The 27,665-nt window shown below is 54.9% G+C and overlaps 3 protein-coding genes across 8 annotated transcripts in view; 1 reads left to right on the forward strand and 2 right to left on the reverse strand.

Moving 5' to 3' along the window:
* Positions 1-401, reverse strand: part of MEA1 (male-enhanced antigen 1) — a 3,769-nt gene extending 3,368 nt beyond the window's left edge. The window contains exon 1 of the mRNA XM_007197838.3: positions 247-401. The gene's annotated coding sequence lies outside the window, so the exon portion shown is untranslated. The remainder of the gene's footprint in view (positions 1-246) is intronic.
* KLHDC3 (kelch domain containing 3) overlaps positions 1-9,724 on the forward strand; it is an 11,126-nt gene extending 1,402 nt beyond the window's left edge. Inside the window, exons 2-15 of one of the 2 annotated variants that reach the window (XM_028162781.2) lie at positions 958-1,172; positions 1,351-1,527; positions 1,680-1,795; positions 1,984-2,055; positions 2,165-2,378; positions 2,457-2,543; positions 2,691-2,799; positions 2,927-3,000; positions 7,529-7,676; positions 7,808-7,874; positions 7,954-8,058; positions 8,348-8,422; positions 8,529-8,646; positions 9,086-9,724. In XM_028162781.2, the coding sequence (XP_028018582.2) occupies positions 1,019-1,172; positions 1,351-1,527; positions 1,680-1,795; positions 1,984-2,055; positions 2,165-2,378; positions 2,457-2,543; positions 2,691-2,799; positions 2,927-3,000; positions 7,529-7,676; positions 7,808-7,874; positions 7,954-8,058; positions 8,348-8,422; positions 8,529-8,646; positions 9,086-9,222 (1,653 nt within the window). In that variant the 5' untranslated portion in view covers positions 958-1,018 and the 3' untranslated portion in view covers positions 9,223-9,724. Of the gene's footprint in view, positions 1-957; positions 1,173-1,350; positions 1,528-1,679; positions 1,796-1,983; positions 2,056-2,164; positions 2,379-2,456; positions 2,544-2,690; positions 2,800-2,926; positions 3,001-3,123; positions 3,203-4,321; positions 4,534-7,528; positions 7,677-7,807; positions 7,875-7,953; positions 8,059-8,347; positions 8,423-8,528; positions 8,647-9,085 lie in introns of those variants that run through there. The other variant, XM_007197844.3, reaches the window with a different exon arrangement.
* A 3,429-nt stretch (positions 9,725-13,153) lies between these two features.
* On the reverse strand, positions 13,154-27,585 carry CUL7 (cullin 7). Of its 5 annotated transcripts, none has more exons than XM_057555555.1 (26): positions 27,280-27,582; positions 25,854-26,441; positions 25,269-25,420; positions 24,631-25,128; positions 23,955-24,093; positions 23,661-23,857; positions 23,161-23,389; positions 22,371-22,608; positions 22,179-22,284; positions 20,952-21,179; positions 20,585-20,675; positions 20,310-20,481; positions 20,030-20,135; positions 19,631-19,726; positions 19,321-19,496; positions 19,064-19,197; positions 18,542-18,724; positions 18,175-18,281; positions 17,891-18,073; positions 16,463-16,623; positions 16,070-16,286; positions 15,679-15,955; positions 14,859-15,004; positions 14,616-14,742; positions 14,322-14,527; positions 13,154-13,445 (listed from the first exon to the last, which is right to left on the reverse strand). In XM_057555555.1, exons 2-26 carry the CDS (start codon positions 26,431-26,433, stop codon positions 13,338-13,340), a joined length of 4,857 nt encoding a protein of 1,618 aa, XP_057411538.1. In that variant the 5' UTR covers positions 26,434-26,441; positions 27,280-27,582; the 3' UTR covers positions 13,154-13,337. The 5 variants fall into 5 exon arrangements, with proteins under 5 accessions (XP_057411538.1, XP_057411537.1, XP_057411535.1 ...); XM_057555554.1 differs by lacking the exon at positions 13,154-13,445 and adding an exon at positions 13,703-14,094 and having other exon boundaries at positions 26,052-26,441; XM_057555552.1 differs by lacking the exon at positions 13,154-13,445 and adding an exon at positions 13,703-14,094 and having other exon boundaries at positions 27,280-27,581.
* Between the last annotated feature and the right edge of the window lie 80 nt (positions 27,586-27,665).

The following is a 27,665-nucleotide window of genomic DNA, read 5'->3' on the forward strand; positions in this document are numbered from 1 at the left end:
ATCACTAGGTTAGCAGGTTGTCTTTAAGAGACCATGATCTCTCATGCTTGGGTCTTTTTCTTGTCCTGCCCAAGGGTATTTTGCTTTCCTTTCCCTTTCCAGTGCACACCCCCACCCCTGTCCCCTTTCAGAGACCCAAGTGGGAGAAGAGCTGCTGGAAATAGCTTGTTCTCTACCACAATGGCTAGGTTGGGCAAGTGGCAAGAGGAGAAAACCCTACCCCCTCAATCCCCAGCACACACATACCTTTCTGGCTTAAGTTCTTGGCAGCATGCCAGGCACAGCTGTCAAAGGAATTCCTCATGCCTGTGAGGGGCCCTGGGTGACCCCGATGACAACAGCTCTGCTTGACAAGAGCCCCCTGTGAGGGGCTAATCATCCATGGATGTTCCTGTCCGGGGTCAATCCCACCCCATCCTGGATAGAGGAACTGTTCCACTCTAAAAGCCTAAAAGCTTTTCTGCTTGGAGGCACTCATGCCAGCTTTCAGTGGACTGTCTGGGGTTGGCTGGGCTATTAATAGCTCTGAGTATTTTGAGATCCTTCTCCCCACCTCAAAGAGCACGGAGATTCTTAGAGAGGTGGCAGTAGGCAGAGCAGAGCCAGAAAGACAAGAGAACTCACTGACCTTTGAAGGGGGCTTGGAGCTTGGGCCAGGCCAGTGACAGGGTGCAGCCGCCATGAGTAGGGGACGACCACGTTGAGCCCTTGATCAGCAGTCTGAGCTGGCAGTCAGGTCAGAGTGGCCCCACCCTTTGCTGTTGGAGAACACAGGGCCAGGGCTAGCTTCCTGACCTCAGCAGCTCCCCTGGAGCAGAGCCAGCCACCTGAGCTGTGGAGGGGTGGTGTGGGAGGGCCACCAGGTGACACTTAGAGGCAAGGCTAGTCCTGGGCAGAGTCACGGTGACCCAGGCAAAGGCTTTGCCTGAGGAGCCCGTGGCCCTAACTTGTGTGCAGGTATAGCAGAGGCAGCAGGCCGTGCCGGGGGGCCATGTTGCTGTAACCAGTGGCCCAGGGGATGTTACGGTGGACGGTGCACCTGGAGGGCGGGCCCCGCAGGGTGAACCATGCTGCAGTGGCTGTCGGGCACCGGGTATACTCCTTCGGGGGTTACTGCTCTGGTGAAGACTATGAGACGCTGCGTCAGATTGATGTGCACATTTTCAATGCAGGTAAGCTAACTTGGGGCCCATCCCTGGGTGCCCACATCAGGGAGGGCAGTGGGTGGCTGAGTGAGCTTTGTTGGTGGCCCCCATGGCCAGAGGGGGTGGAGGAAACTAACATGTGGTTTGGGAAAATGTGGATGGCCTGAAGGGAGGTTCCCAGGGCTGAGCAGAGCTGTGCCCACAGTGTCCTTGCGTTGGACAAAGCTGCCCCCAGTGAGGCCCGCCACCCGCGGGCAGGCTCCTGTGGTACCCTACATGCGGTATGGACACTCCACCGTCCTCATCGACGACACAGTCTTCCTTTGGGGCGGGCGGAATGACACCGAAGGGGCCTGCAATGTGCTCTATGCCTTTGACGTCAGTGAGTATGAGTCTCTGGAGGATGTGTTCTGCCAAATGGTGCCTCGCGGGGCTGGGGAAGGTGTGGGCTGAGGGGGGCTGGGAATAAGGCACCCCTGAGTCGAGGAGGGAGCGCCAGCTTGCTTACTGGGCCCACCCTCTCCCCTCCTTCAGATACTCACAAATGGTCCACACCCCGAGTGGCAGGAACAGTTCCTGGGGCCCGGGATGGACATTCAGCTTGTGTCCTGGGCAAGACCATGTACATTTTCGGGGGCTACGAGCAGCTGGTAGGTCTGGGAAGAAACTAGAGGTTTCCCTAGGGTGGGAATGAGAAGGAGGAAGGGGAATTGAAAGTAGTGGAATGGGAGGCTTTGGTTTGCTTGCAGGTTCTGCGGTGGGAGGGACAGAGGGTCGGAGAGTGACCCCTGCTCCTCTCTTTTATTCCTTCCTTCACTTCCTTTCTCTTCCTTGTCAGGCGGACTGCTTTTCCAATGACATTCACAAGCTGGATACCAGCACCATGACATGGACCCTGATCTGTACAAAGGTTGGCCCTTCTTCCTCTCTCCCAGATCCCCACCCTCAATTTAAGGAACCATAGGGAGCTCAAACAGTGAAAGCTGACCCCTCCCCCTCCCATCTCTGCTCCTGCCCAGGGCAACCCTGCACGCTGGAGGGACTTCCACTCGGCCACAATGCTGGGCAGTCACATGTATGTCTTTGGGGGCCGTGCAGACCGTTTTGGGCCATTCCATTCCAACAATGAGATTTACTGCAACCGCATCCGTGTCTTTGACACGAGGACTGAGGCCTGGCTGGACTGTCCACCCACCCCAGTGCTGCCCGAGGGGCGCCGGAGCCACTCAGCCTGTGAGTGTCTGTTAGGTCCCTGCCAAGTCCCCGTCCCCCTATTGCCCCTACATTCTTGACATTCCTCTCTCCTTCCAGTTGGCTACAATGGGGAGCTGTACATTTTTGGTGGCTATAATGCAAGGCTGAACCGGCACTTCCATGATCTCTGGAAGTTTAACCCTGGTAAAGAGCACTGCCTTTAAGGGAGGAACAGGGAGCAATTGAGGGGGCGTGGAAAAGAAAAGAATAATCCTGAGTGGGTGAGGGGCGGGGGTGGAGAGGATATCTGGGCTAGGCAGGTGTTGAACCTCCATTTAAACTTCTCTTTAGTGTCGTTTACCTGGAAGAAGATTGAACCGAAGGGGAAGGGGCCATGTCCCCGCCGGCGCCAGTGCTGCTGTATTGTTGGTGACAAGATTGTCCTCTTTGGGGGTACCAGGTTAGGAGGAGAGAGGGGAGGGCTCCAGGAAGGGCCTAAGCCTGTGACTAACATGGGAGACATTTGAGCAAGAGGGTCTCATGGGTAGTCTTCACTCCTTCCTTCATCTCTCTTTTGATCCCTATAGTCCATCTCCTGAGGAAGGCCTGGGAGATGAATTTGACCTCATAGATCATTCTGACTTACACATTTTGGACTTTAGTAAGTACACTTATTCCCTAAGTGCTTTTGCCATCAGGGTCCCTGTCTTTGGGTGGTGGTATCCAGGACTGGACCCTTTCCTTGGCTTTAACCATCTCCCTCTCCCCCACTCCTCCTTTAAAGGCCCTAGTCTGAAGACTCTGTGCAAACTGGCTGTGATTCAGTATAACCTGGACCAGTCCTGTTTGCCCCATGACATCAGGTACAGTGAATGGCTGGAAAGGAGGGACTGGTTGAGGGTGAGTGGGCAGCACAGGCATGACCTGATTGGCTTGGTCTCAGTGTGCAGGAGAGAGAAGATTTTGTTCTGTAGCGTACTTGTGGAGAGGGAGCAAGAAGGAAATATAAAACTGTCATCTGGGTGAGTTTTATGGAAAAAATGTCCAGTTTTCAAACCAAGCTCAGAGGCATCACTTCCTAATTCCTGAGCTGATACAGTTATTTTTGTTAATATGCTGAGAAAGTTTGATTAAATCTAGAACCTAGCTGCAGAGGAAAAACAAGTTTTGGAGCCTCTGGATCACATTAATTCCAGAATTAAGGGAGGTTCTTCCTAGCTCCTTCCCTTTGAATTCCATTCTTAGGTCTAAATCAAGCACTGAAAGTTATCTTGTATATAATTGTGCCCTTCTGGGTCATTCTGCGACACTTTCCTCTCCTTGATCCAGTTCAGCTTAATTCTTACTTGCTGAGGGTCTGTGTGTTGAGTATTTGGTGATAGAGTATACAAGGCTGAACAGATGGATCCCAGGCTGGCCCAAGATGAACACATGTGCAAGTGCCTAGTACCAAGTAGAGTAGAGCCTTGGCATAAGGAGGTACTTTGTAGAATGACAGTTGTCAAAAAGAGAGGAATTTAATTTTAATATGGTGGGATGGCTGGGGAAGGCCTCAGGGAGGATAGGAGAGCTGAATCAGGGCCTTAAAAGGATGGGAGTTGAGAGCAAAAACCGACATTCCTGGTGGGGGGAAGGGCATCCTGGTTGGATCTGAGCATAGGAGGAAAGGTAGGTTGGGAAGTTTATTGAGATGTATACACAGATGTTTTTTTACAGGTGTTGGGCACAAGAATATCAATATGTAAACATAAACAGGAAGTCCACATGAGCTTGCAGGTGGGCTAGTGGGTGGTAGTGGATTTGGTGGTGGGTGGAGCCCTGATTGTTAACCCTCATAGGGCTGTAAGGAAGAGGTGGCCGTGGGTGGTTGAGCTTTAGGAAGTTGAAGGCACTGGTGTGTTCATTGCTGTTTGAGCAATTCTGGACTTGGGGGCGGAGGCTCCCCCTTCTGTCCTTTCTGCCTGTCATTTTTGGCCTTCCAGGTGGGAGCTGAATGCCATGACCACCAACAGCAATATCAGTCGCCCCATTGTCTCCTCCCATGGGTAGGAGGAAGTTTCTGCCGCCTCCCTTCCTGAGCCTGCTGGTGTCTTCACTGCCCTTGCCCATCTCTCCCCCGCCTGCCCCTTTGGACCCTGGACTTGGTATACCTCCACATGGAGTTGTTGGACTAGAGGTGTTTTCTGTGCTGTGAACTTAGTGGGGAGCTGCAGGGGGGAGGGCTAGGTCCCTTCCTCCTTGGGCCGAGGGCCCCTTCCCCTTGGTGCTCTGTCCCATTCACCTCCCTCCAACTGCTCCTGGGCCTCTGCTCTGCCCCAGGTCAGCCATGCTCTGCTGGGAAGCGAAGGGAATGGGGAGGAGGGAGAAGCAAGCAGTGTCAGCCTCAGGAGCTTCCCCTCCCCACCCTTCTTTCCACCTCTTCCCGCTGCTTGAGCCTTGAGCATTGATTGGGAGCTGAGAGGAGTTGCAGCTGTTGGCATGAAATCTCCTTCTCCCTGACCTGGGGAGGGGAGGACCAGCAGATAATCCCACCCTTCCTTGAGCTGTTGCTGTACCCTGACGCTCTCAGCCAGCTCAGATTTTATAAAAATGATTTGAAAGTCTCCAAACGTGTGATCTCTTTTGTGTGGAATAGGCAAGGGACGGCAGGAGTTTGCAGTGGGGCCAGGGTGCTGAGGTTCTGGCTTCTCAGCCAAGAGCATTAGGAAACCAAATACCACCACGGCCTGGCCGGAGTTTCTCTTCGGCGCGGAGTGCAGCGCCAAGCGACAAAAGGGAGGGGGCAACGTTATTTACAGCGGGCGCCCTTTTCCGCCCAGGAAGGGCTCCCCGGCCGCCCACCAGCGGCCCGTGCGGCGGTGGGCGGGATCTGCTCTATTGTCATCAAGCCTCGCGGACTCGGCCTGCCGGAGATGCCGGAAGGGGCGGGGCGGCGGCCGCCGGAGCGGAAGTAGCGCCATTAGTCTTCGGCGGGCCGCGCGAGCCGATGCTGAGAGTGAACTCCCGGGAATGGGCGGCCTTCGGGTCTCGTCGCGGGGCTCGGGACGGCGGGGGCCTGGGGCCCGGGGACCTGCAGAAGGGTGAGGGGACGGCGCCGGGCCGAGGGGCAGCCGTGGAGGCGGGGTGAGGGGCCAGTGGCACCGCGTGTGGTGCGGGCTCGGAGCCTGGAGACGCCGTGACCGTGAGACTTAAGTTATCTGAAAGATGCAAACACCGGGAGCGCCCCCCAACGCACTGGAAAGTGGGGAGTGAGAGAGGATGTTTCCTGGATTAGGACATCCTGAGCAGTTTTTTAGAGGGCGAAGAGGGTTTTTCGCAGGGAGGAAACGTTATGTTCAAAAGCAGAGTCAGGAAAGGGGATGGATTGTTGGGGAAGGCTTAGTAGGTGAGGATTCAACAAATTTTGCCAACATTATTGAGCATCTGTTGTGTGCAGGCACAGTTCTAGATACTGGAGATACAGTAGTGAATAAAGCAGCACAACACTGTCCTCATGAAGCTTACCTTTTAGGGGTTAAAAAAAAGCAAGCAAATTAATAAAAGCCAATAAAACACGGAATTGCAGATTTTTAAAGGGTAAATTTTTTGAAAAAGGTGATAAGAGCTTTGAAGAGAAAGCAGGGGAGGAGTTACAGTTTTAAGTAATCACAGAAGGCCTCACTGGGTAGGTGACATTTGAGAAACCGTTTGAAGGAGGTGAGGGAGCAAGCAGTACAGCGGGAGGAAGTGTTCCAAGCAAAGTCAGGTGCAAAGGAACTGAGGTGGGAGCATACCTTCCTGCTTAGGAACTGCTTGGAGGCCAGTTGACTGGAGAGTAGTAGGAAGGAGGAGATGGTAGGAGATGAGATGAGAGCCAAAACCCGGGCTAGATCACATGGGGTCTTCAGGCTATTACAAAGCCTAGAGCTTTTCCTCTGAGCAAGATGGAAGCCATTGGGGAGTTGTGAGTTCTGGAGTGACATGATGTGTAGGATATGTATATGTGGAAATGAGGTGGGAGTGATAAGATCAGGTTTGCCTTTTTTTTTTTTTTTTTGGAAAGAGAAAGTTATTAAAGAACTGAAAGTGAAAACTTCAGGTCTGAAGTAGTTTCCTTTTTTAAAAAAATTTTTATTGGAGTATGGTTGATTTACAATGTGTTAGTTTCAAGTGTACAGCAAAGTGAATCAGTTATACATATACATATATCCACTCTTATTTTTTTATTTTATATTATTTTTGGCTGTGTTGGGTCTTCGTTGCTGTACATGGGCTTTTGTCTAGTTGCAGTGAGTGGGGGCTACTCTTCGTTACGGTGCGCGGGCTTCTCATTGAGGTGGCTTCTCTTTTTTTTTTTTTAATCAGTCATCAATTTTATACACATCAGTGTATACACGTCAATCCCAATCGCCCAGTTCAGCACACCACCAGCAGTGGCTTCTCTTGTTGCGGAGCACGGGCTCCAGGCGCGGGCTTCAGTAGTTGTGGCTCACGGACTTAGTTGCTCCGCGGCATGTGGGATCTTCCCAGACCAGGATCAAACCCGTGTTCCCTGCATTGGCAGGCGGATTCTTAACCACTGTGCCACCAGGGAAGTCCTATCCGCTCTTTTTTAGATTCTTTTCCCATATAGGTCATTATAGAGTATTGAGTAGAGTTCCCTGTGCTACAGTAGGTCCTTATTAGTTATCTATTTTATATATATCAATAGTAGTGTGTATATGTCAATCCCAATCTCCCAATTTACCCCCTCCCCAGGTTTTGCTTTTTAGATGCCTCTCTCAGGCTGAAGCGGGGAGCATAGCTTTGAGAGGAGTGAGACTGGAGGTTGGGAGAGCAGTGAGGAGGCTAGAGTACTGATTGAGGTGAGAGGTGCTGAGCGTATCCTGAACCAGAATAATGGCGATGGAAGCTGAGCAAGGGAGACAGAGGTCCTTATGGGGAAACCTGTGAAGGAGTGATTTAAAAGAGCCTTACATATACACCTTCTTTAGCAAGGTGAGGCCCCAGGTAGCTGGAACCGATGGGGAGTTAGGTGTCAGTGTAGTGCCATTACAACCTGTGCTGCCCAGGACCTGCAGTGATCGGTCTGAAGGGGATGTTGGAAAGGATCAGTTACCTAAGGAATGAAGATGGGATGGCGTCTTTGCAGCAATGGCAGATGCTGAGCTGAGTTGCGGTTCCCTCCCACCCCCACCTACCTTTCACAGGCACATCTCACATGTCATTTGAGGAGCTGTTGGAATTGCAGAGCCAAGTGGGGACTAAGACGTACAAACAATTGGTAACTGGAAACAGCACTAAGAAGCAAAGTTCCAGACCACCTGTCCAAAAAGCATGTGTTGCAGATAAGCACAGGTGAGGAGCAAGGCCTGCCCCAGGAGTTGGAGGATAGCTGGTCCCTTGAGTAGGTGTCTGCTTTCTTGGGTGGCAGGTGGGAGGCCTTTGACAAGACTGGAGTTCCCTTGACCTGTTTAATTTCTCCATAGGCCTCTGGAAATGTCAGCCAAGGCCCGGGTGCCATTTTTGCGTCAAGTTGTTCCCATCAGTAAGAAGGTGAGGAGGAGGCAGTAAGCTCTTTCTCAGTGAAAGGAGACTGAACAGTTCTTTTATATTCTCTCTGTTCGCTCCAAAGGTAGCCCGGGACCCCCGCTTTGACGATCTGTCAGGGGAATATAATCCTGAGGTGTTTGATAAAACGTATCAATTCCTAAATGACATCCGAGCCAGAGAGAAAGATGTGAGTAACATGAGATTGGTCTGTGGGGATTCCGAGTGGTGAGACAAGAGCACAGGTCAGAGAGTCGGGCAGAGGGGAGCAGGGTGCGTCAATTTACTAGCTGTGTGATCACTGACAAGTTACTTAACCTCTTATTGCTTCAGTTTCCTTATCACAGAAAGAGAATAATTCCTATCTCATAGTGTTTATGTGAGTTAACATACGCAAACCTCTTAGAATAATGCTTGGCACAGAGTTTCCCCTAACATTTACAGAATGCTAACTGTCATACTCATTTTCCAATGTGGAGCTTGTGAAAAAGCAGCTGAAGAAGCGCCGTTCAGGGGAGGAGCGCGAGAAACTGCAGCAGCTGCTTCAGCAAATGGTGAGTAAGTGAATACGGGGGAGGGAGGTGAGAGCAGGTCGAGGCAGGAGGTGATTCACAGTCCCTACTATTCACCTGTCTCACCGATCTCATCTTTGCTCCTCAGGAGCAGCAAGAAATGGCACAGCAGGAACGGAAGCGGCAGCAGGAGCTGCACCTGGCCCTGAAGCAGGAGCGGCGGGCTCAGGCCCAGCAGGGCCATCGGCCATACTTCCTGAAGAAGTGTGAGTGGGGCACAGCTATGACAGGCTAGTTACAGGAACAGGGGTTGGGTGGCCATAGAGGCAGGATGCTGTGTTGGGGGTCCCATGAGCTCCCTAAGGGAGGCATGAAGGCTGGATCCCATGGTAAGTTGGAGGGAAGTAGAAATAGTAGGGAGTTGTTGTTTGTAACCATTCTTGTATCCCTAATGACTGTGGGCAGGGAGTGTCGTTTTTATCTCTGTCCCACCCCCACATATGTGGGTAGGGCACAGAGAAGGAGCTCATAGTTGGTTGAATTGAGAAAGAGTAGAATCATAGAAGTCAGCTTGCTTACACACACCAGTGAACTCCAGATGAGTCACATATCCCTGCATAGTGGTTGAGAATTACTGACCTGGGGAAAGGGAAAGAGGCGGGCTTCCACCTTTGCTTACCAGCTTTCTTTCTCCTTGTCCTCTAGCTGAGCAGCGCCAGTTGGTCCTAGCTGAGAAGTTCAAGGAGCTGAAACGAAGCAAGAAGCTAGAGAGCTTCTTGAGTCGAAAGAGGCGCCGAAATGCAGGCAAGGACAGAAGACATCTCCCTTTGAGCAAAGAGTAGTAAGGAGCTGTCCTCAGCTCTGCCACTGCCCCAGTGAGAAATGCATCTGTGGGGACACATTTGGGCTTGGCCCGTTCTGGTCGTTCCCATTCAAGGGCAAGGGTCACAGCTGCCTGGGAACCCGACTGGCTCAGAGATGACTAGAGGGCTCTTGGACTGCCTGAGGGCTGGACACGAAGAGCAGCTCAGCCTTCTGCCATTCCACACTTCTTCTGCTTGGGTCTGGGTCATCATGTCCTCAAGTCCTTCTCCCATTCTTGCCTTAAAGTAATGATTCTGGTATAGAAGGAAAAGGACTGGTGAGTGACCTTGAGGCCAGTTGAAGGCCATAGTGTCTGAGTGGCTCCCGGGACTGGGACTTTATGTAGGAGCCAGTTCATAAACACTCGTGTCACTCATCTTTTTATTCTGCTGCTTTTGTGGGTGGCCTAGAATTACCATTTCAGGGGCCACGTGTTGGGTGGGCAATAAACCTAATGCTCCTACAAAGTGGGAAGTCAGATCAGAGACCCTTCCTGTTTAAACTGAACAGATGACACGATCATTCAAAGAGGGAACCAATCCCACAACTCATCTACTTAGCTTTGGTCTTGGATGCAAGGGGAGGTAGAAGGTGGGGACAAAAATATGATACTATGTAAGCACAGCTGGCTCTCAGTACTGTTTGGGTGGAGAATTCATATTGCCTGTGTGGACTGGAAAATCCTCAAGCTGACAATTCAGTTTAAAGTGATCTCAGGTTGATAGTGCCTTCAGGCACCTGGCAGAAGCAAATGCATTCCTCTCTTGAGGATTGTACTTTAAACCCAGGCCTCAAGGAATTCCTTCAGATAAAATTTCAAGGAATCTAAGCTTACAGTGAAAACAAAGCAAACAAGGAAAAAAAAAAAAACCCATAAGCAAGAGTCATTAGGAACAACAGGCAAGAGAATCAGACCAGCAAAGACTGAGATGTTAGAAGTATAAAATACAAAATATAAAATTTCTTACTTACGTTTAAAGAAAAGCTATGACTGATGAAAAAATATCAAAAAGCACCAGATTGATAAAAAAAATTTTTTTAATGAAAAATATACTATTTGAAGTTAGAAACTTTATGGTTAAGCTGCAGATTAGACACACCTAGAAGGAGAATGAACTGGAAGTAGATGTGAAGAAGTTACACAGATGGAGCCCAGAGATAGAAGTGGAAACTGAGGAAAAGAGGTTAAACGACACGGAGGATAGAGTGAGATGTGAGACAAATCAGAGTTCCAGAAGGAGAGAGTATGTTAAAGGGGATGAGAATTATAATTAATAATTTATAAACCCTAAGAATCAGGAACACCAGTTAATCACAGACGGTGGGGTTGGGGACCTAGATAAATCACAAAAACTACAGAACATTAGAAAGATTAACATCTAAAAAGCAGCTATAGGGAATTCCCTGGCAGTCCAATGTTTAGGACCCAGCTTCCGCTGCAGGGGGCCCCCTGGTTGGGGAGCTAAAATCCTGTGTGCTGTGTGGCGCAGCCAAAAAAATAATAATTTAAAAAATAAAAAGCAGCTGTAAGGGAAAGGAAGAGGTAGAATTAGAAGCTAAGACATCTGTTATTGCTTGATGCTTCTGGGATGGGGGAAAAGATGTAGTTCTGATGACAGAAATGCATAAAATGCGCTTCTCCCAATGATTGTTAGATGAGGGCTCTAGCTACCAGGATAGTTCGCCTGTCCCAGGGGGAGTGAAGGAGCCAGTGCTACAGGGTTCCCAGTGTCACGTGTGTCAAGCCTAGTTGAAAGCCAAAAGACCGATTCTGGCTGATAAAAGCAGAAATAGACAATTGAACTACTGGGCTCACAGAAACACTAAGAAGGCTGGAGAGAAGCTCCAGAAAAGGAGTGGGGGATAAAGTCAGAGCAGTTAAAAGCACTGTAAGTCCTACCTGGGAACCAGTGTTGATGTAAAGATGTCAGTGCCGACATCAAAGGTGCTCCACTTCCCCCTGCTCTGCTCTAGACTGAGGCATTCCTGGCAGAGGCATCGAGTCACCTGGCTGCAAAGGTGATGCTGGGAAAGCCAAGTGTCTGGTCTTTCATATGGTGGGAGGTGGGCCCTACCTTCTCCCTAGGTTTGTGGTAGGGAGTTTCTAAGCACAAGAAGGGGGTTCAGGTGAAGGGCAGTCAAGAAACCGTAATGTATGTCCACCACACAGCTGTATCGGTCCCCAAGCCTCCAAACTGCTACTTTTCCCCTTCAACGAGGAGCCAGAGGAGATGGAGAGCTCTGAGCTTCAGCTGTGGGTTGGTCTGGTTGGTTTTGGTTTTTATTGTTAACAGCTTTGTTGAGATACCATTCACATACCATACGATGTATCCGTTTAAAGTGTACAATTCAGTGGTTTTTAGTATATTCACAGAATTGTGTGACCATCACCACAATTTTGTAACATTTGTGACACCCCAAAAAGAAACCCCGTACCTTCTAGCAGTCACTCCTCAGTTCTTCCCAATCCCCCCAACTCTAGGCAACCACTAAACCACATTCCGTCTCTAGATTTGCCAATTTGGGGACATTTCATATAAATGGGATCATTATGTGGTCCTTGGTGTGCAAACCAGCTAAAGGGATATAAGGAATTGAGGCTGTGAGGATGGTATCACAAGGGGATCAGGGAAGCAAACTTTGATCCCCTGAGTCAGCCAGGAAGTGTTTGCCCTTGTAGAGATGGAAAGTCCTGAGGGCAGGGAAGGAGGCTCAGATCGTTACTGGTGCTGGTGAGAGAAGGGCAATCAGGACTGCTCGCCTGGGTGGCTGGATTTGGGTACCAGATCAGGCAGATCAGAGTCAAAGTGGGGTTAGACTCTGTGGAGGACAGTGGGCAATGTAGGAGCTGGACTGCAGACAGGAATGTGCAGGGTTTTGGCGTCATGGCTGGTGCGCTCTTCCTTTAAGGACTGTTGGAGGTTTGTCCATTGCAGATGAGCAGGTGGGTACCCTGTGGGAGACTTTGGGGCAGGGTGACTGAGTGGGACGAATAAGGGGGTTGAGTGAACGCCGTGGATGAGACTAGTGGCCTGGAGCTCAGCCCACACCAGAGCCTGTGGGGGCAGCAGCAGCACAGGAGGTGGTAGTGGGAGAAAGTCCCATCTGGTCCCCGCATGTGGTGCATGCTGGCCTGGCTACTAGAGTCCGGGGGCTCTCTGGGTTTCTGTGGGAAAGGATAGGCTCATAAAGAGCATGAGAACCCAGAGAGGCAAAAGGCGCTGGCCCCACAGAGCTTGCTCAAAAAGGAGGACATGGCCTGGGCCAGTGAAAGAGAGACAGGCCATGATCTCTGGCACAAAGGTGGAGGAGCAACCGAGTGACAAAGTGCAGCAACCCCAGTGTGCCCACTGCTGCCGCCGCCTGCTGCCGCCTGTCTGTATGCTGCCTCAGAATAGCACGGACCAACAGGACGGTTCTGCTGTGAGAACCACGAACGGCACCATAGGGCCACCACAGTGCAAAGCAAGCAGGGGCCTGCTGTGTCCACACTTAGCTTTGCTGCCTCATCCTGGGCATCCTGACTCCCAAGCCCTGGCTGCTTTTTCCCTTACAGATTCTATTCCAAATGTCAGTCCTGGGTGGCACCCAGTTCCCTCCGGCCTCTGTGCCCTCTCCCACCACCTGACTCTTCTGTAGCTTTCTCCTAGTCACCTAGTCATGGATTCAGGACGCCTGGGTCACTCCTTCCCTCCTGCGCTAAGAGCCCTGCCCAGACACACAGCTCTACCCCGCAGCACAGAGCAACGGGCCTGCCTCTGGAGCTAGCTGGGGTCCAGCTCTGGCGACAGTGTGCAGCTCTGCACAGCCAGAGGAGGGCAGAGGCAGGGGAGTAGAGAGGGGCAAAGAGGAGGAGCCCGTGGGAGCTGCAGATCCTTCTAGGTTGGCTTCTAACCCAGACCCTAGAGGGTCCGTGGGGAACACATTAAGGTCCTGGGTGCCTGTAGTGGCCACAAGGGTCCTTTACCTCACAGTCCCCTTGTCAGCCTTACCTCGGGACGGCGCCGTGCACCACACTGCTGAGTGTGGTGGCCAGAAGAGGGACTTGGTGGCAAAGCCTTCACCGTGTCAAAGGCTCCCACACATCAGAGTCCTACAGTGACTGTCCAATTCCACAAACAAGTGAAATGGAGCCCTGCTGGATGATCTGCCGAAGTTGCAAGCCATCCAGCGCGTGGCAATATGGGCTTGAATCTCCACCCTGCCAAGGTGAAAGCACTTATGACCACATACCCTCCGAGAAGACCCATCTCCGGAGTCCACTTAGTCCCCCGGCCAGGAGGGGGATGCTCAGTCACACCCGACTCCCTCTCCCCCTCTCCCCAGCCTGCCATCCTCACCCGAAGAGAGACTCCTGGCACAGCATAAGACTGCCTCAGGGCGCAGGGCTCTTCTCCCCTTTCAGCCAGGAAAGCCCCTGTCCCTGTCAGCTCCCTAGCAGTCACCACACACGTCAAGTAATCAAACTGCTGCATTTTATTCTGTAGAAAGCGCCGCCCTACATAACCCTGAGCCCGTGTCCAGGGCTACCGGAAGGTAGAGAAGCTCTGGGTGCTTGTGCAGGAGGCATAGGGCACGCCCCGGGAGCGAATCTGCAGGGTGTGGAAGGTGAGGGGTGGGTTTGGGCCTGAGGAGCCGGGGTTCAGGGACTCAGTGTGAGGCTCCATCACAGTCACGGGGACAGCATAGGACAGCATCTGGGGCCGGTCATCCTGGCGTCTCACTGTGCCCTTGCCCAGGAGGTGCAAGACACAGGAGAGGACATCAGCACTGCTGCAGGTGGACCCCCTGCCAAGGCTGCTGACCAAGCCCCTGGGAGGACATGGGCCCTTCTGCCAAGCCTCCAGCACCTGGTATGGAGCGGGGAGGGGAAACGATACGTCAGAGACGCCCAGCTTACAGCACCTCTAGCTCCCAGCCCCAGGACAGTGAAGCCATGAAGGGCACCCCAACCCCACTCCTCACCCACTACAGGCTCTACAGTGAGCCAGAAACTTCAAATGTGGATCCATCTCCTCCTGTGGACTGCCCCCTGCCCCCGGCAAAGCCTCCTCACCCAACGCCCACCCCCGCCTACCCGGCAGACAAGCTGGTCAATGTGCAGGCCCTCGTCCCCGTGGGCCTTGAGGATTCGGACAATGAGGCAGTTGAGAAGGTTCCGTCTCTTCTCCAAGTTCCGGCCCTCTTCGTCCTCAGCTTTCAGGTATGTCTGAGCTGGGATGAGCCACACGTTGCCCCTCCGAGGCCTGGGTTCCTCGCTACCATCTCGAATCTTGAGCACCCCTGAAATAAAGGGCTGGTCACTTGTGGGGGGCCCTCGAGGAGGCTGGCTCCAGCTCAGAGCAGAGGCCCCGGGGCCCTAAGTACAGACCTCCTGGGGCATCCTTTGTCTCGTGAAGGTCCAGGGGGCCCCTTGAAGAGGTAAGGGGCCCAACTGCCTGATTCAGCACATCTGGAGAGAGCCCCGAGAGCGCCAGCAAACTCTCCACGGAGACCGCCTTAGGAAGAGGAGGGGAGCGTCAGGGCCTCCCCAGGAGCTGGAGCAGAGAGGGTGGAGGGGAGGAAAAGGAGGGACAGGTGGGAGAGCGCAGGGAGGCGTGAGGGGCTGGGCCACCTTCAGCTCATTGAGATGCAGCAGCAGCCACATCTGCACGGTGGACACGTGCAGCGTCTGGTCCCCGAACTGCAGCTCAGCCCGGCCCAGCCACGTCCACTGCAGTCGCCTCTGCGGGGCCTGCTCTAGGGCAGGGTAGCTCTGACCTGAGTGTCAGGGAGGAGGAGGGAGTCAGGGGGGCTGGTGAGGACGCACCATCGGTGGAGCTTTGTCCCCGTTAATCTCTGCAGAGTCTGGGGCCCAGTGTTTCTGGACACTGTGGTTCCTGGTCTGAGCTTCCAGAGCTCGGTCCTCTCTGTGTCTGCCTCCTGGGTAAGGGGAGCCCACCTGTGTCAGGCAGGCTGTGATCAGTGCCTTCGAGGAGTTCCCCAATTTTTAAGGGAGACAAAACCACGAAGTGAGGAAGGATTGGGGCTCTCATCAAACTAGAAACGTCTCCCCCAGTAGTGTAGGAGCTCCCTGAGGGCAGGGTCTAAGTCTCACCCCCCCCCTTTGTCGCTGCCCAGCCCAGGATCAGCCCCCACTGGGGAGCTTAGGTTACGATGACTGACCAGGAACGAGACACCCACCACTCTCTGGTGGTCTCAGGTGCCTCCTGCCTCCATCCTCCCCACCACCCACAAAGGGAGTCCTGGGTCTTATTTTAAAGACAGAAAAGACAACAGGCTGGGGATCTGGCACCTGTAGCCCCACCCCAAACCTAAGCTCCTGCCCTTTTCCTCAAATCTATCCCGTGAAGGCTGCCAGCCCCAGGGGCCACCCCCAAGCCCAGGTTCTTTCCCAGTGTCCCAGCCCCCAGTTCTCTCGGCCAGCTGCTCACTCTTGTTGTAGAAGTTGGAGTATCGGTTCAAGGTGCCCCTCAGGTAGGCAGGCAGGCAGGTTCTGGGGTTGAGCGTGTGGCAGATGGAGGCAGTGGGCCAGCAGCGTGGTGACAGGACGAGCACAGACACTTCTGGCATCGCCCCTTCATAGTAAAGGTCCTCGTTCTCATCCTCCTCCTCAGCCGCCCCGCCGGCCGCCAATGCTGCCCCAGCTTCCAGCTCAGCTTCCTCTCCGGTCCCTCTCTCGTGCCCCCTGCCACTGGCCTCGTGGCTCACCTGAAGACGACGGAACACAGGGCGCCCCAAAGCCAGTGGCTCCTCTGGTCTGCCCCATGCCTCTCTCTGTGCCTCCCACCCTCCCACTTGCTAATTCCCTTCCCCAGCGCCCACCTGTATTTTCTTCTCTGTGTCCTCCAGCTTCAGGAGTTCCTGATCAAGCCGCTGGAGCTGGTACACGTGGAACTGGCGCTGCAGCTCCTCCGAGGTGCTCAGGCTCCGCAACATCTGCTGGGGGAGGCGGTTGGGGAAGCAGGGGCCGATCTGCTCCAGCACGGCCCCCTCCAGCCAGCTCGAGCCCACGCTCAGGAGACGGTCCGCCATGTAGTGCCTGCAGCGTGCACAGCCCAGGCCGAGCCTCAGTGTGGGTGCTCGGCATGGCCCCCCCCCCCACCCCCGCCGCTCCGGGACTCCAGCCTGCTGGGACCCCGGCCTTCCAGCCCCGAGGGCTGGCCCTGCCCGTCATCCTGCCTCCCCCCACCTCCCACTCCCTTGGTCCACACTCACTGGTAGTAATGCTCGAAAGTGGTGGCAATCTCCAGGCCAGAGAAGATCAGGACGGTTTCCAGGCATCGCTGCAGTTGGGCCAGCATCTCCATCCCCCGGGCCCCACCGATCCGGCTGCCCTGGATCCGCTGGTCGATGTGCCGTGCAAACTGCTCGCTTACCTGGGAAGTGGGGAGAGCACAGGAAAACTATGAAGGAGAGAACGGAGGAGGTGAGTGGGAGCAGGGGGAGGGTCTGAGGAAGGAGATATGAATGGCCAGCAGGTTCATCAACTGGTCAGGGATTTTATAGAACTCTTATAAAATCATTAACTGTGTACGTTAACAATACTAAAATGATGAAAACTGTTTTTTTCACATTTATCATGTCTAGAATCAAACTAACAATAGTAACTCAATGCAAGGAGACACAAGCACACCTCAGAGATATGGCGGGTTTGCCATCATAATAAAGCAAGTCACGCAAATTTTCTGGTTTCCCAGCGCATACAAAAGGATGTTTACGTTATACCATAGTCTATTAAGTGTGCAATAGCATTATGCCTAAAAGACAGTGTACATACCTTAATTAAACAATACTTTATTGCTAAGAAATGCTGACCATCACCTGACAACACAGGGTTGCCACAAACCTTCAATTTGCAAAAAATGCATTATTCGCAAAGCACAGTAAAGCGAAGAGCAATAAAAGGAGGTATGCCTGTAAGTTATGTGCACAAAGATGGTCACACCACGTTGTTACAGCCATGCTTCTGGCTCCCACTTCGCTGTTCTCTGCTTACCAGGGCACTCTGCTTAATTGTCCATCTTCTCTAGCAGACTGTAAACTTTGAGGGAAGGGATTTCGTCTATCTTCAGCTCTTATCTCAGTGCCTGACACATTTTAAGTGCTTATTAAATATTTGTGGAATGACAGGAATGGTGGAGTAAATTATAGTATCGATACATCTATTGGATGGAATTTATACAAAAGTTTGAAGACAAACAGCAACACTGAAAATGGCTTTTCATGTAAGGGTCAAAAGAAAACAGAATAAAGCATTTTAGCTACTTGTGAGTAAACTATGTGAAATGAAGCACACAAGTAGAAGAAAGTATGCTGAGATGTATTAGGATGGTACAAAGCGGGTCATTTCTTTCTTTTATCTTACCTTTTATTTTTTGGGGGGGGGGGGGCTGTGGGCATGGCTTATGGGATCTTAGTTCCCCGACCAGGGATGGAACCTGGGCCCACAGCAGTGAAAGCGCAGAGTCCTAACCACTGGACCACCAGGGTATTCCTGTTTTTTTGAATTTTTGATAACATGGTTCTATATTAGTATTGTACATGCTCCTTGTTGAATGGGAATGGAAGGGTGGGCCATTCTGAGGAGGGAAAGGGAGAGTTTAGGGGGAGAGGCCCCAGGGGGGGAGAGGATGGGAGGCTTACGTGGGCAGCTCTGAGGAAAGGGAGCTTCAGCAGGGCACTGGCACAGCCGTTCTGCAGCGCCAGCAAGAAGGCTGCCCGTGGCCCAAACAGCTCGGAGCTTGACTTCTGCAGATTATTAAAGTGTTCACAGTAGCGGGGCACAAAGTCATCATCCCGCCAGTGGGAGGTCAGAAAACTGTTGACCTGGAGGGTGGGAAGGGGCGGCAATGTGAAGGGCAACCCAACAAACCAACGGCACAGTTCTGCCCTCCCTCCCCACCCCCCCCTCTGCCACTCCTGCCCACCTGCTCCTCCACCACTGCCCGCCAGCAGCGGGTCAGGTTTCTCATGATGCTGCTGGGAAGCCCCCGGGTGGCCAGGGAGCTCCAGTCATGGCTTCTGTTTCTGCCCTCTGTGGAGACAGGGGAAGGGGCAGAGGCAAGGCGGTGGCAGCCCTCAGCTCCTGGGTCCCCATTCGAGGGTGAGCCTGGGGTTCTTTCCTGACATTCTGCCACCCAAAATGATGCTCCCAGGTGGGGGTGACACAAACCAGAAGATGAACAGGCTGAGCATGCAGGGAGGGGAGACTGAGGAGGGAAAGACGCCTGTAGTATGTGAGTTGGGGGAGGGAAGGCCCCCAACCGAGCTCCCGCCTGAGCCCCCAGCACTCACTGGGCCGAGGAGCGGCCACCACCGGAGGGGCTGCCTCGCAGGGCTCCACGTGCACCAGCAGGTGGGTGAGGCGGCGCACCCGTGAGGAGAAAGCTGCTGCGCGGCTCTGCGGGTTGTGGGCAGCCTCCCGACACTCCAGGTACTGGTCCAGCAACCAGCCCAGCGGGCTGACACCATCCTCATCTGGAGGCAGGGGAAAAACAAGCCAAGGCAGGGCGTGTCTCCAGGGCAGTGGGGAAGCTGGGCTGGACAGGAGTGCCAAGAAAGAGCAGCAGGACAGAACGATACGGCAAGGGAGGTAGCAAGGTCCCGCCTGACCACGTGGTGTCAGCTGGCAGCCAGGAGACACGGGAAACGAGGCGGGCCCTGGGCTGTGAAAAGGGGGCTTGGGGGTACTGAATGAACGCAGGTATCCAAAGGGCCAAGAGCATAACGCAGGTGGCTCTAGGTTAGAGCAAGAAGGGGCTGATGAGCAGGGCCGAGCAACGGGACAGTAAAGGGGCCAAGGGCAGGGACAGTTACCGGGGGAGGTGATGTTCTGCACCAGGGGGCTGACCAGGGCCTCCCAGCAGGTCTTGCCCAGGGCTCGGGCAGCTTCACTGTCTGGGAGGAAGCGATCGGCAAAATTCTGCTCCTGACGTAGAGCCCCGTTGAGTCTGGGGAGAAGAGTGGGGAGGAAGGTGTTGGGGGCTGGAGGCCTAAGTGACTCCCGTGTCCACCAGCCCAAGATCGCCAGCTACCCCTCTCATGCACACAGGTACACACGCACTCACACACACCTAGAGCTCAGGGACAGGAGGCTCCTGCGGTCCTCCGCGATGTCCTGGCTCCAAGCCTGCGCCCTGACCATGTAGAAGAGGCGTGTGTGGCGACACAGCTGCTCCCGGAACACCGGCCAGAACGTGGGTTTGGGGCCCAGGACCTCTAATCCCCGAATGCGCGTGTCGATGCCGCCCTGCAACGTGCAAAGGCCCATTTCCACCGGCCCCATACCCTCCTCAGGAGGGGCTGGAGAGGTGGCCCAAGACCTGCAACAGTTACAGGCCGCAGAGCCTCGTGCCCACGGCTGCCCCTCTCCCTCGGCCCCACCTGCTGGCAGCGCTTTATGCGGATCTGGATGACTGGCCAGAAGCGGTTCAGGTTCTCCAGGAGGACCACCCGGCTGGCAGAGGGCATCACGTTCACCTGGTGGCAAGGGGGTGGCAGGCAGAGAGCGCCGTCACGTGTGTGGATGGGAGTGCTGAAAGAACCCTAGTCTGCTCCCGTTGCCTGCTGTGTCCCTCCCTCCCCCAACTCTGGGGTGTGCGGGGTCCTGACCGAGGGGTCCTAATGCCACCCTCACTGCTCAGGGCCTGATGCTGTCACACGGGCACAGGGATGGACTTCATCTACTATGGGGCTCAAAGCAGGGAGGAATATAGGCATTTAGGGGTCTGGGCAGGAGGGTGGATCCCTTGAGGGGTGGCCTAATGGCACAGGGGTCCCTACCGAGTTGAGTTCCGTGTTAAGGGAGGTGGCGCTGTCGCCCCCGAACACCACCACCCTGGCTGGCATGTAGCTTGAGTCTTCGCCAGCCACCAGCAGAGCCAGCTGCCTGGGAGCGGGGCAGAGGGACCAATCGGAACCGGATCCAGTCGTGTCCTCACAGACACAGCCAAGGGGACGCTGGTCACCTTCAGGGGGGTGTGGGTGCTTCCCCAAGACAAACGGCAGGGAAGTCACGGGACAGCGTGGGTGTGTGTCTAGGCACAGGCATGGAGCGCGTTACCTGGCGAGGACGCCCTGGTGCATGTGTAGTGTGATGTAGTGGGAGCCGGCACTGCCGCTGGACTCCCAGTAGGTCTTGGGGTTGCGGTCCGTCAGTTTGCTGGCCCGGTGCGGGTTGGAGGACACCTCCACCTTCTCCCAGCACTTGTCCTCCTTCACCTCCACGCTGGAGCCTGCGGGCAAGCGGGAAGGGGTGGCGGTCACAGCCCTGGCAGGTGTGGAGGGAAAACAGACTGAGGTGTGGGGACGCGGGGTGACGGGGGGACAGGCACGAACCCTGGCACAGGTATCTGAGGAACACGTCAAAGAAGGGGATGTTGATGGGGCGGTGCGTTCGTCTGTGGTCTTCGATCTGGCCCAGCACCATCTGCAGCCCAGACATCGGAGAGAAGAGGTACGGGGAGGGGGCAGGGACATGGAAACACACGTGGAGGAAAAACCCCAGCAGCAGCGGGACTAACTCCGTAACACTGGCAGAGAAGGACCAGCTGGGAAGGCGGGGCCAGGAACAAACGGCCCCAGATTCCCTAGATTCACCTGCCTTCCAACTTCAGGAACACACCCCCTTCCCCTGCCACTGCTTGGGTTTCATACGCTTACCCAGCTGTGAACCCACAGGCTTCCCCCTGCCCTTCCTCCTGACCTGGATACAGCCTCCTAGGATGTTGGTGGTGAGTTTCCGGTAGAGGTGGGCATGCTTCTCACACTTGAACACCATGTCCCGCAGCTCCTGAGCCAGCTCCAGCTTTCCCAGGTGCTTTTCCAGGGCTTTGGAGATGGCATCTCGGGCTCCCAGCTGATTCAGCACCACGGCATAGTCCCTGCTCACCGAGGCCAGGTGGTGCAGAAAGAGGATCAGCTCCTGGAGCACCTGGGAAGGAGGCAGGGGGAGGTGAATAAAGGGGACAGACCACAAGCGTCTTCAGTAGTACTGACTACACACCTACTGTGTGCTGGGTGCCAGGGCTACTGCAGTTAACAGAGTGAGGAAGTAAAAAGACAAGGATGAGGAGACACGAGGGCTCGGTGGGATTAGAGAACCAAACAAACTGCAATGGAAAAGCCAAGGGGTGCCCTGGACCCTGGGGCTCTTGACTACTGATTACACTGGCAATAGGCGCAGGGGGCATCCCGGTTGTTTCTTTTCAGGCCCAGCTGTCCCAAGAACCAGCTGTGGGGCTGTGTTATGAGATGCTCAGCCCCCAAGCACAGACACCTGACGGCAAAGAGGGGGCCGAGAAGGACCAGATATATATGTGGACACTCAGTAAGCCCACCACAGAGCTAAAATCTGGGTAGCCACCAAAGGTGTGTGCTGCAGACACCCGCTGCCTCCATGACCCTATTTCTCTGACCGCTTCCCGAGTCTTCTGTGCCCAGGAGCGCTCTGTGGCAGGGGACTCTGGGATGTGATGGTCCCCTCTGCCTCCTTCACCCCCCTTCCCTTCACAGGCCCAGCCAAACAGGAGCCACTGAGGCTCTTAATGTAATATAGATATCCTTTATGTAACAAAGGAGATGGCAAATAGGATCACACGTTTGGGTTATATTTGCATAATGAAACACAGGAAAGATACATAAATTAATACAAATGGTTACCAATAAGGGGCATGTGGGTGGCATTGGGAGGACAGGGACTCAGGTGGGAGTGAGAATTTTGTTTCTACCTTGTTATATTGTTTTGATTTGTGAACTGTGTGAACGTACGACCTATTTTTAAAAATACAATTCAATTTTAAAAACGAAACCCAAACCAAGAGCACAAAGGCTCCATGGTGCCCTCTCGAGCCGCGCCCAGGGGGTCTGCCTTGCCAGAAGCTGCCTGGCGTCCTCCCCCTCTCAGCATCTCCCCAGGGCAGGGCAGGGGTACCTCTCGGTCAGTGTCTGGGGACCGCAGGCAGGCCATGCAGGCGTCCATGGCCTCATGCCAGGGGAGCAGCAATGCCTCGGGAAAGTCCACCAGCCGCATCAGGATTCTGGGGAGTAGGGGGCAGGAGGAGAGAGATACGCAGCCAGCCTCAGAGACCCCTCTGCCCAGCCCCGCTGCTCACCACCCCCTCACCTCAGAACAGCCAGGTGCAGGGCCTTGTTGGCCACGGGAGTATCGAGGCTCCGCATCAGCGTGAGGAAGGGCTGGGGCTGCCGCTGCAGTTGCAGCAGGAGTGGCTTGACCTCGCTTTCCCGGGGCCCCTCTGAGCTGAGGGCTCGCTCCAGATCCAGGAAGATTTTCCCAGCCAGACCGTAACCCTCCACCAGATGCTGCAGGGGAGTGTTGGGGCACTGAGTCGGGGCTTCTTTTGCTACAGGAAAGGAGAAGTCACAAGAGTTGGCCGTTGTTTGTGACGTGAAGGATCAGAAAAGGAGAGACATTCGTAACTCTCAACACTTGTTTCCTCATTTCTCCTAAAAATATTTTAAATTTTTTTCCCCCTAAACGCTAGGTTTTGGGGATCTCATAGCATCTCTTAATGTACTTTTAAGACAGCTTCATGACAAACTTTTTATTTTGTATTCTTAAAATAGCAAAGGAGCTTCCTATCTGCAAATAGCAGAGCATTTCCCTATATCTGGAAGCATGCAATAATGTTTCTCTCTACAATAGAAAAAATTCAATGTGAGGGCTTTCAAGGCTTCAAATTTCTTGCAATGTTCTAACTTGACACTCTCCTTCATACTTTGGAGGGAGGACAATGTCTGCTTCTCCATTCACTGCTTATCTCGAAATTTCAGATTCTTCCTAAAGTGCCATCTTTTCCAGAGAGGATTGCACAAAAACCAGCACAGACATCCCTCCCGGGCTAATGCCCTCCCAGAGGCCAGTGTGCAGAGCTGCTGTCTGTTTGGCACCCCACCTTCCACTGTGGCTGCGTCTGCTGATTCCTGAGGCTGGGCCTGGGCTTCCAGCAGGGATGGGTAGGCCAGCTGCCCTGCCAGGGCCTCGGGCCCGTATTTCCTGTAGACACGGCAGTTGAGCAGGTCCCTGAGAGTGCTGTCATCGAGTCGCTGTGGCAGAGCCAGCAGCAGGTCCTGGGCCAACTCCATGGGCACGGCCAGCTCAGCCAGGATCTCGTCATCCAGAATCTGTCATCGGGGAGAAGCTCTTACTGCAGGCGGCTCTGTTGGTGCAGAGGCTCCAGAGGCACTTGCCAGGGGAAAGGAGTTCTGCATACGCCTTCTCCACCCCAAATCTCTCATGGGGGCTCCTCCCAAATAGCTCGCCAACATCTCCAAACATCCTAGACCCCTCCCCTGCAGCCCTTATGCCATCACCCTCCACTTCCCGTCCCGAGCCTTCCAAATGCTCTATCACAGTCCAGCCCTCCAACCTCTGTGTGTCTCTGGGCGGCTCTACCTCCCCATCCAGGTTCTCCTGGAGGATCTGGAGAACCTCCTGATGGTCAGGTCCATCCAGCTTCTTGATGAAGAAAAGGAGCTCCCACCACTCGGCCTGGCTCAGGTGTTCACTCTCCTCAGCGTCCTCATCCTCAGGCAGCACGTAGGGCACAGCGTAGAGCTCTGCCATGGGCTTCCACCGCCAGGAGGGCAGGGCTGTGGAAATGAGAGGGGCACAGGGACGTCACTGCCCGCCCAGCCAGACCACCGCTCCTCTGCTCAGAGCTGATCCCTGCTTCCCCTCTGGGCTCACCTACACCCACAGCTCCACTGACCGCTGCCCCCTGGTACTCATCAGCCTCAACCACGTCCTCGATGTCTTCTTCAAAGCCCAGAATCTCCAGCATGTGCCAGTGTACCCAATAGGTGCGGCCTGTCGACTCCCACAACACCTGGGGCATATGGGAAAAAAGAGAGGGAAGGGGAAGAGAGCTCACCTAATGACTGGCTGTGGCCCAATGATGAGGACACACAGCCCTCACAGCCCTCAGGCTGACCACCTGGCCAAGTTTGGAAAAACCTCTAAAGAACAAAATCTGTGGTATATGGAGAACACGTACACGCACACAAAGGATGCCTTCCCCAAATGAGAACAGGCTGTCTCCTCTCACCTATCCTTGGTGGCTTATGCCCCCACACTTCCTCCTGGCCTTAACCACACTGCATTCCTGAACTTGACCTTTGGGATGGTCTTGCTGTATCAGTCTTCTTCCTGGGAGTGAGTCCTCCTGACCTCAGAGTCTCCTAAAGGCAGATTTTCTCAGCCCTCCAAACGGCTCCCCTCTCAATTGCTGACCCCCTTTTACCATACCCAGCTTACTGAGGGGTTTCGCTTTGAATGGCCTGCCAGAGGCCCCAGCTTGAAGCCGCAGCTATGCCCCACCCAAGACAGACCCCCAACGGTGGCCCACCACCGCGCTCTTGCTCACCTGCACAGGGGGCACGCCATTGTTGCTCTGCCGGAACTCGCCCTCGTCCCCGGCACTGATCTCCTCGTAATCGTCCAGCATCCGCACTCGCATCCCCGGCTGCAGTGCATCCCGCACGTACAAGGCGTAGGTATTGCCACTTGCGAACTCAGAGCGAGGGCGAAACCGCCTTGACCTCCTAAGGGAGGGCAGGGCCTGGGCGGGTGGGTGCCCTGGGCCTGCATCTGCCAGCTGGGGCTGGAAGATGGAACAGGAGGGCCGTGCCGAGGGCCCCTGTCTGCTCGAGGCCCAGTCCCAGCGCATGGCCTGTACCAGCTCCGAGATCAGGGTGCCCATGGCCATGCTGAACTCCAGCTCCAGCCGACCCCTCTCCCCACTCAATTCCTCGGGAGTGGAGCTCTGGGCTCCTGGTTCCACAGCACTGTCATTCAACTGATCCAGGAGGGAGGCGACGTGCAAATAGCGCTTCACCAGGGAGAAGAGCAGCCTTCCTGGGACCTGTAGGACACAATCTTTGGCCTATGTCCCCCTTGCTCCAGCTTTAGTGCCTCTCTCCACACTGTCCTCTGTGGACAGATGCAAAGGCCTGATCCCTAGATTTTGTCCACAGCTCCCTCCCAACACTCCCCACAGAATACCTGTGGCAGCTGAATGCCCTCGAAAGACATGGGATGTTCAGAGAGCGTGGCCTGTGCAAACAGTGCCAGCAGAGCACAGCGGCTGTCAAAATCCAGGTGTTTCTCAATGGCCTCCTGCTGGCTCAGTGACAGAAGGATCTGGGTCCGGGTCCCTGTAACCCACACCCCAATCAGTAACGGCTCCCTAACCTTGCCCTTCCCAGGCATCTCTCTTAGATGCTCTACTCTCTCACTCCTTTTGCTGCCACACACTAAGAATGACATGATTTGCTGATTTGCTTCAAAAGCCAAAACTTACTATCTTATCCTATGCTATCACTGTCTCATATGCAATAGTCTAATAGTCTAAACTCTTCCTCTGCATAGGAAGACAGTTAATAGGAAGTTCTTGAGGATTCAGTCTCCCCTTTCTGCCGAGATGCCCACACTCACCTTCCCGCCTCCTTTTCTTCCAATCCTAAGACAAGGGCAACAGAATCATTTACGTACTGATGAGATCAGAGGCTTCTGTCACAGGGACCTGTGAGACGCTAAGCTGATCCAGTCCCTCTCCTGCTCCCCTTTCCTCCCCACACTGCCCCTCACCAGCATCATGGGAAGCCAGGGCTTGTATCATCCGGCCTGCGCTCCAGCGAATTTGATAATCGGGACTACTGAGCATGTGCATGAGCAAGTCCAGGACCCTTGGGTCTTTGAAGACCCCCGTGAGGGGCTCAATGCTTGCGTAGGCGCTGAGCACATGGACAGTGTGAAGCAGAGGGGCGGGAGGGATGGTGCCCTCACATTCCTCCAGCTGCCGAAGGGCCCTCTGAATCAGAGACTTCACATCGGTTTCCATCTCCCCCAGCACAGATTTGTCCAGGGCTCCAGCCTCCCCTGCTGTCTCCTGGGAGGGCCCGATGACCTGGCCATCTTCGCCCAGCATCTTGTGGCAGTTGGCATAGATCTCGTCATTGGACATCCACAGCAGGATGTGCTCAGCCTTGCAGTCCACTTGGTTAGAACTGCCTTCCCCGTCATCCCCACGTCGGAGGATGAGCCAGCGGATCTGGTACTCAGGATGCCCATCACGGCCCACTCGCTGGCGTATCAGCTCATCAGGATAGGCGTGCAAGCCGGGCCCCAGGGGCACCCTGAATTCCCTGTAGCGGAGCTCCCCCACCATCCTGGCACCTAGCAACACAAGGAAAAGAGAATAGGCAAGCTAGAGTGAGAGGGGAGGTCAGAAAATCAAGGACACCCAGAAGTTGGGACAGCAAATGTGGCAACAGCTGTCGGGCTGGGTGGGGTAAAGCAGGGCCCAGGAGTTGCCTGCTGCAGGCTGGGTGGGGCCAGGCCTAAGCAGAGGAACACTGGGGTGTTTGTTCTGAAGGAACTCAAAATTTGGGGGCTAAAAGGAGGGTCCGAGGCCCTGAGTGCAGCATGGAGCGAGTTGGTTTGGAGCAGAGGAAAGGGGACAGTGGAGGCAGGGCAGCCTTAGAATTAAAGTGAATCCCAGGGCCCTGGGACAGGCGGCAGCAGACCTGAGAAGGGTGTATGCGAAGCCCAGAGGGGTGTGTGTTTTGGGGAGTTAGGGATCGAGACCCCGAGTGAGTATGGGAAGGGGTGCTAGCTCCAATGATTGAAGCATCAGAGAGTGAGTCTGCAGGGGCAAAAGACCCAGAGACCTGGTGGTGGAGTGAGGGCGCAGGGCGCGACGGGCTGGGAGAAGGGGCTGGTAGGCTGGAGGCGCCGGAGATTGGAGGCGCTTAAGCAGCAAGGCCAATGGGGGCGACGTGAGGCTCCGAACAGGGTGTACAGGAGACCCGATGGGTGAGGGGCGCGAGGCCTGTAGGACCGGGGTCGAAGACCGGAGAAGCCAGGGGCGCGCGGCAAGGTGCGGGGGAGGGGGCTAGGCCAGATAAACAAGAATCCCGAGGCGCGGCAGAATCGGGGGCGCGAGGCCCGGTGGACGAGTGGGCGGAGGAAAACCCGGGCTCGGGGCGGGGGGCCGCGGCGGGGCTGTGGCCACCTCAGAAGTCGATGGGGGTCCCGGCGTGAGGCCTGTCCTTCGCCGAGCTAAGGACGCGGCGCAGACTATGGCGGCGGCGCTGACGGAGATTTGGGCCCCGCCTGGGCCCCCCGAAGGGGTCGAGGCGGAGAGGCGAAAGGGGGCGTGTTTCCGCAGGACAGGCGGCCGCGGGGGGCGTGGCGCGCGGGATCGAACGCCCTGGGGGCGTGGCGCTGTCTGCTCCCGGCCTGCGCGCAGGTCTGCGGCCTCCGGGGCCTGGCAGGGCGGGGCCTGTCCCCAACCAGCGGCGCCTCCCGCCTAGCTCTGGGGGCCCGTCGCCCGCCCGCCCGGAGCCGCCGCTCATTTCCGCCAGGCCAAGCGGAAAGCTAGGGGCCCTGCGAGAGCGC

The sequence above is a fragment of the Balaenoptera acutorostrata genome, chromosome 10 (genome assembly GCF_949987535.1).
Source record: "Balaenoptera acutorostrata chromosome 10, mBalAcu1.1, whole genome shotgun sequence".
Lineage (NCBI taxonomy): Eukaryota > Metazoa > Chordata > Mammalia > Artiodactyla > Balaenopteridae > Balaenoptera > Balaenoptera acutorostrata.

Coding starts and splice junctions, on each gene's coding strand:
- CUL7 (XM_057555552.1), bottom strand. CDS start 26,433: ATGGTGGGGGAGCTCCGCTACAGGGAATTCAGGGTGCCCCTGGGGCCC. Junction 22,609..23,160: donor AGACGCAGCCACAGTGGAAG/GTGGGGTGCCAA, acceptor CCTTTCCTGTAG/CAAAAGAAGCCCCGACTCAG. Junction 22,285..22,370: donor CTGCACCTGGCTGTTCTGAG/GTGAGGGGGTGG, acceptor CCTACTCCCCAG/AATCCTGATGCGGCTGGTGG.